At 37.1% G+C, this 11,073-nt stretch overlaps 1 protein-coding gene across 1 annotated transcript in view; it reads left to right on the top strand.

The window, feature by feature from the left end:
- Positions 1–11,073, top strand: part of LOC100181629 (nesprin-1) — a 108,649-nt gene that overhangs the window by 6,257 nt on the left and 91,319 nt on the right. Inside the window, exons 9-23 of the mRNA XM_026833916.1 lie at positions 1,249–1,454; positions 3,660–3,763; positions 4,183–4,338; positions 4,734–4,841; positions 5,158–5,322; positions 5,597–5,717; positions 6,035–6,195; positions 6,552–6,704; positions 7,174–7,329; positions 7,701–8,018; positions 8,480–8,623; positions 9,021–9,194; positions 9,587–9,674; positions 10,008–10,231; positions 10,699–10,877. Coding sequence (XP_026689717.1) covers positions 1,249–1,454; positions 3,660–3,763; positions 4,183–4,338; positions 4,734–4,841; positions 5,158–5,322; positions 5,597–5,717; positions 6,035–6,195; positions 6,552–6,704; positions 7,174–7,329; positions 7,701–8,018; positions 8,480–8,623; positions 9,021–9,194; positions 9,587–9,674; positions 10,008–10,231; positions 10,699–10,877 — 2,457 coding nt within the window. The remainder of the gene's footprint in view (positions 1–1,248; positions 1,455–3,659; positions 3,764–4,182; positions 4,339–4,733; positions 4,842–5,157; positions 5,323–5,596; positions 5,718–6,034; positions 6,196–6,551; positions 6,705–7,173; positions 7,330–7,700; positions 8,019–8,479; positions 8,624–9,020; positions 9,195–9,586; positions 9,675–10,007; positions 10,232–10,698; positions 10,878–11,073) is intronic.

Here is an 11,073-nt window from a genome sequence, read left to right as displayed (position 1 = left end):
TTTGTTTCTGATGATTAGTTTAAATGCAGGTAAATCGCGGTTATGTGAATTTTAATTGGTGCAAATATAAGAGCGAGGAGCGACGCTATCAGTAAATTGGAACCAACATAAATTGTAATATGATATTACATAGTATCGTCCCGGTCGAGCTTGGACAGAAGCCAAAAAACATCGTTTGATGGCGCCGCACGAGAACCAGAGTTTCATTACGTCATTTTTCACGAGAATAAATTCACAACGATTGCTTCGTTTGTTACGTGTGGAATGTATGCTACCGCATGCGTCTTCCTTTATTTCATACGCCGGCGCAGAGTGTAAAAATGTGACGCTGATACACGATGTTTTGATCTCGTGGTTGGTTGGGCTGCCCAACTTGGGCAGTGGGCACATTCCTCCCGATTGTTATATTATAAAACGTCATAATTAATAGTTACGTTGCGATAGGACACGTGTCGTAACAATTGAATGAAAAATTGTTCTAATTCCAAGCGAAGGAATGTTATATTGAATGCAACGCGTGTGTGTGCGTCTTAGCACTTTCTGGCTGCGTGCGTGTCTGCGGTGAAGGTGGCTTAGGGGTTGCAAAACCCTGTGGTTGCAAAACCGTGGTTGCAGCAATTTATATTATTTCATTATAAAAAAGTTTAAGAGTTTTTGGCTTTTTATTTAAAATGTGATACGAAAACATTGGGCGCTCGTGTAATTCGACACCTGCTGTAATTCGATACGGGCAAATTCGCTGACGTTGCGATTCGTTACTTGCGAGAGAGCAAATTCACAACGAACGAAAAATAATTAAAGAGAAAGCTACGCTGACTAGTCTCGTTATCTCTTAGTAGCTTCACTTTTTTCATTTTTAATATTTTTCGCTCTCGCGTGCAACATTATAGCATTAGGCTCGGCGCTCGGCCCAGTTTTTAGCCGAGCGCCGAGCGTCAAAAAAGGAGACGCTCGGGCACGAGCTTTTGAGTTCGGGCTCGGCTCGGCACATCCCTACAATTGACCCTGTGATCTCTAGGTTTATATATATATAGTAGGGTATAGGAAGACGAGACACCTTTAGCGCATAATATCCAAATATCCTTATCGTTTTTAAAATAATCAACAACAATCTGTGGAAGTCGTAAGGATATGGTTAAATAGTTCTTTGAATGTTTTTGTATACTAATAAATATGACAAGAAAATAGAATGAAAAGGTGTCCCATCTTTCCCCACCCTACTATACTTACAGTGAATATTCTCCACAGCAAACCACCTGAGCTAGATGTTGTTGTGAAAGACTTTGGTCCAAGTTGGAGGGATGGTAGAGCCTTCCACAGTATGATCCATACCATCAACCCTGATCTAGTGGACGTCGATGAAATAAGACGAGCCACAAACCGGCAGAACCTCGAATCAGCGTTCCATACCGCTCAAAAACATCTGGGGATACCAAGGCTCTTGGATCCTGAAGGTAAACCTTGTTTTGTAAATTGTGTTTTGTTAAATTTTGTTTTGTAAAATTTTGTTTTCAAACCTTTTTGTCGAAATTTTGTTTTGTAAAATTTTGTTTTGTTTTGTTTTTTAACTTAGTTGTTTTGTCTGAAGGTAGATTTTGTAAATTTATTGAAAACAACTGGGAATAATAGCAATGCTTTTTGGAGAAATGTTTTACTAATTTTGTTTGTGTGGATGCTTGTGTTGTTTGGTATGCATGTGTTTGTGAGTGAGCTTGGTACTTTATATACACCTGGGAATAATGGCAATGTGTTTTAGAAAAACGCTTATTAAGTTAGTTGGTTGATTTTGTTTTCTGAATGCATGCGTAAGACGTACCACTCATGAAATGCCACGCTATGCGACATGGGGTTTAGGTCAGAGTTGGCTCATTGCCACAACATCCTTCAAAATGGCTGCCATTAGTTTTGCATTCAGCATTTTCGCGACTACTAACAATACAAATTTAGCAGTCGATGTCATACTGTAGAAGTATAACTAACAATGGTAAATCAAGTTTAATTTTCAAATAACAAAATCATGTCAAACACCATGTTGTACATCAACATGTGGACACGATAACCATTAACTTCTACCAGCTGCATCATGCCCCACCTGTCAATCAAACATCCCAAGTGTGTTGTATCCAACCATTATAATAAATCGTATTATTAACATGATCATAACAAATATTCAATTGTTGTTGAATGGCACTTGTATTCCTGAGACTTCTTAATTTGTCGAATCAATAACATTCGATCGATTTATCAAATATTATTAACTTCCACTTGACTCCGTGAAACAGTTGTGTTGTTAACTGCTTGTAGTGACTTTTATGTACAGCTAGGTTTATTCAATTCATTTAACAATGATCATTTTAAACACCATCATAATATTACAAGCCAAACTTGTAATTTGATTTCTAAACAATCACACCTATCCACGCAGACTTAATATGAGTTAAGCTATAAATTGTTTGAATAGGAGTGAGCATTTTGTTGATTGTTATTTGACAAAACATCTGGTATCATCCTAAATGGCTTTTGTTTATTGTTTTATGTAACTTGTATAACCCGATAATGTTGGTTAGCTTTCTTTCTTCCTTTGTTGAAATAACAAACGGAATGTTTATTCAACAACACAATGCAGTTCTTGATAACCCATTCTACCATGTTTGCCTATTCAAGGTTAACTTATATTTGTCCTTTTGTTGTTGTAGTTACCAAGCCACATGCGCCTTGTAAGTATAGAAATAACTGAAATATCAAAAACATACGATTTTGTTAAAATAGTCTTTAGAAATTGTCGCTTTATTTTAAATCATATATTTAGTGTGGGATTTTTTAATGTTTATATTCAAGCCTATTTCATACTTCTTAAATTTTGTAAGTTTTAACAATTTTAAAAACTTAAATTTTACCAGTAAAACAATTCCAATTCTATGTTAGAAACATTACGAATTTTTCCCTTTCTTAATTTACTTTTTATTTTAACTTTATGAGGTTAACATTTAATTACCACACACACATATCTTTAACTATTCACACCAATATTCGTCACTGATTTCTTTTTAATCCTTTGTTACAATTGTTTGCTCTTCATTTTAAAGCAAAGCTAAGTTGTATTATGTGGTAACAATAAGCTGACGCGGTGAAGCTTTTGCTTTGATAACACGTCAGCGAAACTCAAGTCCCTTTGGGGGGGATTTTTTTAGAATGTAGGGCTGAAATTTTTGAAAACCCATAAAGGACCACTGGGTTGCAGCAATTAGTGTTCAGTGTCTTGCCTAAAGTCACATACCCTCACAATGATAGCAGCAGCGAATAGAATAAAATTTGTAGAAAAGGGAATTCACCTGTAGTAGGATGCCCACTCTTTGACGCGGTGTTAAATGCAATTATATCAGCAACCACAATGGTAGAAGGGACAAGCCTTGAACCCATAACCTCTGGGTTAGAAACAGGCTCGCTAATCACCAACAATTTAGACAATCAATAAGGGACTACTTGGATTGAATCATTGCCAATATGTCTTGCCCAAGGACATATATGCTCACAATGGTAGCAGGGACATGCTTTGAACCCATAACCTCCAAGTTAGAGGCAGGGACGCTGACCACCACACATCTAACCACTACACCACAACCAACCAGCCACTGATTTTACAAATCTTATTTTCACAGATGTTGATGTAGACCGACCAGACGAGAAGTCGATAATGACGTACGTAGCGCAGTTCGTTAAACAATACGGGACTTCCGGGGAGGAAGAAACGGACGCACCACGGGTAATTTGTTTTCCACTTTATTTCTAACATTAAATTGTTGGGTCGTATTATTTAATTAAAGCAAATTACTATGTAATTTACTATAATTATGTATAATTTGTTTAAATATACATTAGCAGCTCAGTATGAATTCACTTCACTATATGCGGGGTTTGATGCTCCTTCTAAGGCCATATATTTTTGGGGTAATAGGCCCAGGTGATCGGCAGGGACCTCACCCACATAGAATATAATAAGGTCATATTAAAAGAGACTTTAACAGCAGTATGTAAACTTGCCAAAGATATTATAAACGAAGTAGCACAAGTTACGATAAATATACATAACTGTATAGATTACATAAATGTTTGGGTAGGTTATATAACCAACACATTATCTTTATTCAACTTTATATAACTGTATCCAACACACTTCCCAAGGTTGACGATGACGTTCTGCATTACGAGGATGTAATGTCGTGGTTCTCCGACACAGATTCAACGTTAAACGACGTTCATAAACTCCATAAATACCGACAACAGGATTATTTAGGACAACGAGCACTAAGATCTGAACTCGCTCATAAATTGGAACAAGTAAGTTTTATTGATAAGTTTCACCAGTGAAGTGGTAAAGTGGCCAATGTGTCTGCCTCTAACCCAGAGATTATGGATTCAAGGCTTGTTGCTGCAACTTGCATTCATTCATTAGATATATTCCGCAATTAGCATTGTCAATTCAATAAAGTCCTACAAAGTGTCACGTAAGGCAACCTGGGATTTAGGCCAGAGTTAGCCTATTACTCTGACACCCAGAGTGCTACATCTTCTTAGTGACCACTGAGTCGAAGCAATGTTCGTTAAGTGTCTTATCAGTATTGAGCATTGAACCCAGTATAGCAATGCAAGCAACTTATCACTAAACCACAGCACCAAACACCATTTCTTTTACATGCAATTAAATATATATACAAATATAAAACTTGCTTTAGGTCAAACTGCTTCATGACAAATGGACCACCGGGGAATCCCCTTCTATAACCGAGGATCAAATCCAAGTTCTTGACAACTTGTCGCATAAAGTTGTCAATTCTGTTAGAGTAAGTCTAGTTTTGCTTGGTCTATTATTAGATTTATTCTATATGGATGAGATAACTGTCAAGGACTCTGGCCTTTAGGCAGATGCTTAACAAACAACTTGCTTAACATCCAGGGCCCAGTTTGTCTGTCGTTCATGTGATTCGTTTGACTCCGTCCTAAACCTCAGTATGCGAACACATTAATGACATTGGAATTGCCCGGAATTGTGCTTTTTACGAGTGCATTACAATTTGAATCAATGGATAAGGCTGTATTTAAAAAAAAATGAATAAATTGTATGCGATATCCATCTTTCACACTTTTGTTTTCTATCAGCGTTGGGCTCGTGAACTGGATAGTCGGTTGCCGGGACAACTTGGCGAAGTTGGTTCGTGGTTGCATCAAGCTGAGGCCGCCATTGATGAAGGACTTCCTATTAATGAAGTCAGCGATGAAGAAGAGATGGCCGAAGTTATAAACGAACAGATGAAGAAGCATAAGGTGGGGGTGGTGGAACTTGGTTTATATTAGCCATGATACCATATATATTATGTATTGGCCATTATATTATGTGTTAAAACACAACAAAAAAAAACAATCCTGATCTGAAAATGTTGCTTCTGTTCAGATGTAGTAGTGTCTGGTGTGTTTGTATAATTGTGGTTTATGAAAGTACATATTTGTGGTTTCTTATACATACACACAGTGCAAGCAATACACAAAGAAAAACTGAAAATTAAAAAATATATTACCGACTCATCCATTTCTCCCACAGTCAATATTTAAGGACATGAACCCGATGTTACAAGCGTTCCAGAAGCAACGTCGAGCTCACAGGTTCACCGGGCATTCCATCCCGCTTGAACAACTGGAAGAAATGTCTGACAGATTCGCCGGTATATAATTCTTATTGTGGACTATTAAAGTCTTTTTATGGAAGGGTTTATACTCGTATCATGTTATTGTAGTTATATATCCCATTAACAGCTGTTTACAGACAATTTTCAGGGAAGTTATTACATAAAGCGAAGCAGCTGAATCGCTATCTATTGTTGTTAATAACACATTTAGGAAATATGGGATATTATATGCTACTGGTATCCATCTTACACCACAGTACTGTATACATATTTTTGAAAATAAAAATCTTACTTTTTACCTGGGAGCAACAACAACATTAATTGAATATTAATGTCTTTATATTTCCACCCAGCTCTTACAACCGCATCAGCACACCGAGTTTCAAAACTTGAATTCACTGAAAATAAACATCGGTTGTTGCACCAACTCAACCGTGCAGAATCCAAGCTCTCTGATTGGACAGTTAGACACGGTGATCGCAGATCTGTGGAAAAACTCGTCAACGATTATAAGGTGCTTGCTATAATGGTCGTGCAAAAATTCATAAAGTTGATCACCCACTATAACGACTGTCTTTTTTGTGGATTTATTTCCAAATGTTCAAATTGAGCATTTATAGTTAGAAATGATAATTTTTTTAAATAGAACGATTGGAATTGTACGTTCAGCTCAGTAAGGCCTATTTGTATACCCATTGTAAAGTTTAACATCAGTTCTCCTTTAAGTGTCTTTGCACAAGGACACTTTCGCCATCAACATGGTATCAGTATCGAGCATCAAACCCGTTATCCTTTGGTTACCATGTCTAATGAGCTACAACCTATTAGTGGCCACTAGGTTCTATTTACCATCATTATAACATCATACAGAGCACTGTGATCGATGATAAGTTGTTGGAGCAGTTAGAAGACACGTTACGTAACGTTCAAAAACATGGGGAAAATTACCTGAGGTCTGATGAACAGATACCTGCACATGAGGTGGAAGCGATCAGGAAGTTTCTGTCGGATAAGGATGAACAGGTGGGGGATAAGAGTTTGAATATTGGCAAATTTTGTGGTTCATCGTTGGAAAATATAAATTGGATATTGACTATGTGTCCTTGGGCAAGACACTTACCAGCAATTGCTCCAAGTGGTCACTAATATAACTCATAAGCAGGCACAATGTGTATAAAACAGAATACCCATGTTATAGCGACTGTTGTTGACTGCTACGCGAGTGTAAATAAGTTACATTCATTCATAATAATATATATAAGCTCCTTTAGTGCATCACATTCATCTTACAACTAATTCCATCAATAAGTTACATTCATTTATTCTTTCCATCCATACGTATGGATGGAAATATATCCATATGGATGGAAATATATCCATACGAATATATTTCCATCCATACGAATATACGCTAAATTCTAAAGCAGTAACAACACACGATTAACTTAAATGCTAAAATGCAATGAAAACTAACACGTAGTTCACATGGCAGACGAAAGCTGTGTGTGCTCAGATATTGGATGCTAAAAATACATTGGAGGAAGCAAGTGAGAGGTGGAGGGAGTATGAGAAATGTAAGAAGAGTTTTGATCGATGGTTGGCAGATGCAGAGGACGTGTTGGGCGATCAGGATGATAATAGGAAGACTGTAAGTTGTTATTAAATAATTTTGCTTATGTTGATTTTTTATTATTAAGGGTGTTGTGTGCAATATTTAAAGCTGTATAATTTTAAAAAAGCCTTAAAATGTGTGGTTATAATAAAGAACGGGAGGAACTTATTTAAATTTTGGCTGTTTTTATGTTATGTTACGTGGTAATTTGTAAGCGGCATGAGGTGCATGGAACTGAACACCTGTGTTATGTTGTTGCCCAACCACGTGTGGATAAATAAGTTGTTTTTATTCATTCATGATGAATAAGTCACTTTTATTTATTCGGAAGATCCTTTCTGAGTTACAATATGCATGGCCAAAACAGTTTATCCATTTTTATGTAATGTTTCCAACTTTGTGTTTAGGAGTTCTTTGAAGACTGGCAGAGATGGGCTGCCGTGTTCCAATCCATAAATGAAAGTGGCAAGTACCTTACTGAGGTATGTGATGATGCCACGGCACATGCCATTGAAGATGATTTGTCACGAGTCAACGAGCCCGCCATACAAGTTTTCACCAACTGTGAGAAATTAATGAGTGATTATGACATCACAAAGCGACGGGAAGATTTTGAATCCGGAGTTACGAGGCTCACAAAGTGGTTGGACCATGTAGAAGGGGCGTTGTCACAACCTCAGCCAATCACAACAGAGGCTGTTAAAGAACAACTGCAGGATTTTCAGGTATTGTGGAAACATGAAGTTATATGTTCATATTGTATTTTAATTGTTAATACAGGTTCGGCACTGTTTCTTAGTAGTTAAGGGCTTGCATTGTATCCGATTACACGGTTTTATGCTCAACATGGCTATTATTTTTGGCATGTGTGTCCTTGGGCAAGACACTAGTGGACATTCTTTTTACTGAGTTGTAGCACCCTATGTGTAAGGGTAATGGGCCAAATACTACCTTAATCCTAGGTCTTTTGACGAGTACCTCACCCATATAGAATACCAATGTATGGTCCTGTAAGGAGTTAGGGTGTTGGTGGTAATAGAGTCGAATGTGACCTAAAGGACCTCACCCATATAGAATGTGCATATACAATGTTGGGTAATGGGCAACTCTTGGTCTAAATACCATGGCGTACCTCGCTGTAAGACGTCACCTCTATAGAATAGAATACTTTAATAAACTTTACCAGGATATTGGCGACGAAACAACTGAGGTTGAAGAACAATTCAAAACCATCAGTAAAGTAGCGCAAAGTTTGGTGAAAGACACCGAACCCAAGAATGTTTCTGCCATGCTTAATACGATGACATCAGTGAAGGACCGCCTTGTACAAGTATGTATTTGTCATGAATGTTTGTGGATTGTTTAGTGTCTTGTACTTGGGAAAAACGAAAGTCGTGCGTTGAAAAGTGTTTAAGTAGTGCACTGTTAAAGTAGAATAAAACTTCCATATGAGATACAATGCGGAAACTTTGCCCTAAATCTTCGGTCCCAAGGCATGTCACACTGTAGGACCTCATCCGTATAGAATAGAACGTGCATATACAATGTTGGGGTAATTGGCTAACTATTGTCTAAATCTCATGTCCCATGACCTACTGTGGTACCACACCCATATAGAATAGAGTGTGCATATACAATGTTGGGGTAACGAACCATTTCTGGTCTAAAAATAGAACACCCTAAAAATAAAAAAATGCCCCCCCCTTTTAACGATTGTGACTTTACAGGTGCGTCGTAGCACGGCACAGGGCGCGACAAGTTGCGCCGACATGTTAGAACCTCTTCAAAATGTCGACCAAGATTTGGAATCGTTGAATGAATGGTTGGATGATGCAGAAGGTTTGTTGACTTCATACAAACAACCACAAAGTGACATGGAAACCATGTATTCATCACATCAGGTGATGTGTAAAAATAAACATAATTTGTGGAGATTCTTTAATTGCATTTTTTAACAGCATAACCTTTGTTTGATCATATATGTAAATAAACATAAATTTTGGAGATATTTTGACTGTATTTTTTAACAATATGATCTCTTCTGATAATATATGTTGTTAACTTGGTGTTTGGGAGTGTATATTTCATAATTAGGTTAAAAAGCTCCTGATAATATCCTAAATTAAATTAATTAAAACAATGAAGAGAAAGGTATTAACAACAAAACTCCAGTCATTAAATCACATTGTAGGTACAAATTCTTAAGGAAAAGTGTCAAATAAAAGCGTGGCTGCTAAACCTACATTTGTTAACATGAATGACAAAACTAACGCTGTTCTATCTTTATCTACAGAAATTTTTCTCAAGTACTGAAGAACAACAGAAAAAGTTGGGTCGTTTAAGTCAAAACATCGCAGTTATTCAACGACTGTCAGTACCAGGTAAGTTACTCAGCGGTGATACCGGAATACTTGGGTATAATCGCACAACACACGTGTTAGCAACACCAAAGCATATAGAGGCCTCTTCTTAAAATATATGATGGTATTTAGGTGATACTAAATTGATACTATCATAACTTTATCAATTGACTACACTTTTTAAGTCTGTCTGTCCCTGGTGAGCTACTAAAAGATTTTTAAAATTCAAAATATACAATGATTTTTTAGTGATACCATAAATTTATTGGTTGAAAAAAATATTTTTTTGCATTATGTATTTTTTTTATAGTTTTTAAAAATATTGTTATCTATTAACTATGTTTTAATACACAGGCATGCAGATCAACCCTCTCCATGATAAAGTGACCGAATCCACTGCTCGACTCCAGTTATGCACCCAGCAATCAGCAGAGTGGAAACCAAGGTTAAAATCGGGCACGGAAGCTTTGAGGAAATACCGAGCTAGTCTCGGTGCAATGCAGAGGTGGATGGAAAAGTCAGATGAAGTTTTACAAACAACAGCACAACCTGCACGGGAAAGAATGAGTGTGCATCAGGTGTGTGTTAATGTTACTTATTCATTCTTGTGTGACGGGCAGCGGCAGGCGTTATAACATGGGTTGCTGGTGTTTTATTTCATACCCTTCGTGTTATTACAAGTTACTACATACATAACTTTGTACATGACCAGTTTTCTGTATGTTTGGCAATTGCTCCAACTCATTAGTGACTACTGGGTTGGAGCAATTGGTGTTAAATGTTTAAGACAAATACACCTACAATGGTAGAAAGGTCAAGCCTCATATTCGTATCTTCTTATCTTACTGCCTTAAGTTTTAGTCCAACCTTTGTGCCACAGCACTGGATATCAGTGGCGCAGCCTGAAAAAAAATAAGAGGGTTTTAATCAAAAAATTTTTTTCACGAGACCCCCCCCTGACTGCACCACTGATGGATATAATACTCTTGTTTTAGTAACTTGTGTTTCTGAAATTTTCACTCAAATCATATTTCTGAATTCCCAGGATTTTTTCTCGGACGTTGATAAATCCCCCATCACAGATTTTCTCCAAGCAAGCAACCAACTAAGACAAGTTCAAACCTCCGAGAGGGAACGATCTTCTGTTTATGATGTCACAAAGAACGTACAGCAACAATACCAATCGATTTTGAAGAAAGCTTCGAACAAAATGTTCCAGTTAAAGTAAGATTGTTTAATTATGGGCAGTGGCGTCATAATGTATGAATTGTTGTAACTTATTTATACTCGCGTGGCGGGGCTATGACAGTTGCTATAACATGTGTGTTCTGTTTTATACACCTCATGCCCGCTTACGGGTTACTACGCATGTAACTTATTTATCCTTGCATGATGGAGCAACAACAGTCGCTATAACACG

The sequence above is a fragment of the Ciona intestinalis genome, chromosome 3 (genome assembly GCF_000224145.3).
Source record: "Ciona intestinalis chromosome 3, KH, whole genome shotgun sequence".
NCBI classification, from domain to species: domain Eukaryota; kingdom Metazoa; phylum Chordata; class Ascidiacea; order Phlebobranchia; family Cionidae; genus Ciona; species Ciona intestinalis.
This window is presented reverse-complemented; position numbering and strand designations above follow the sequence as displayed.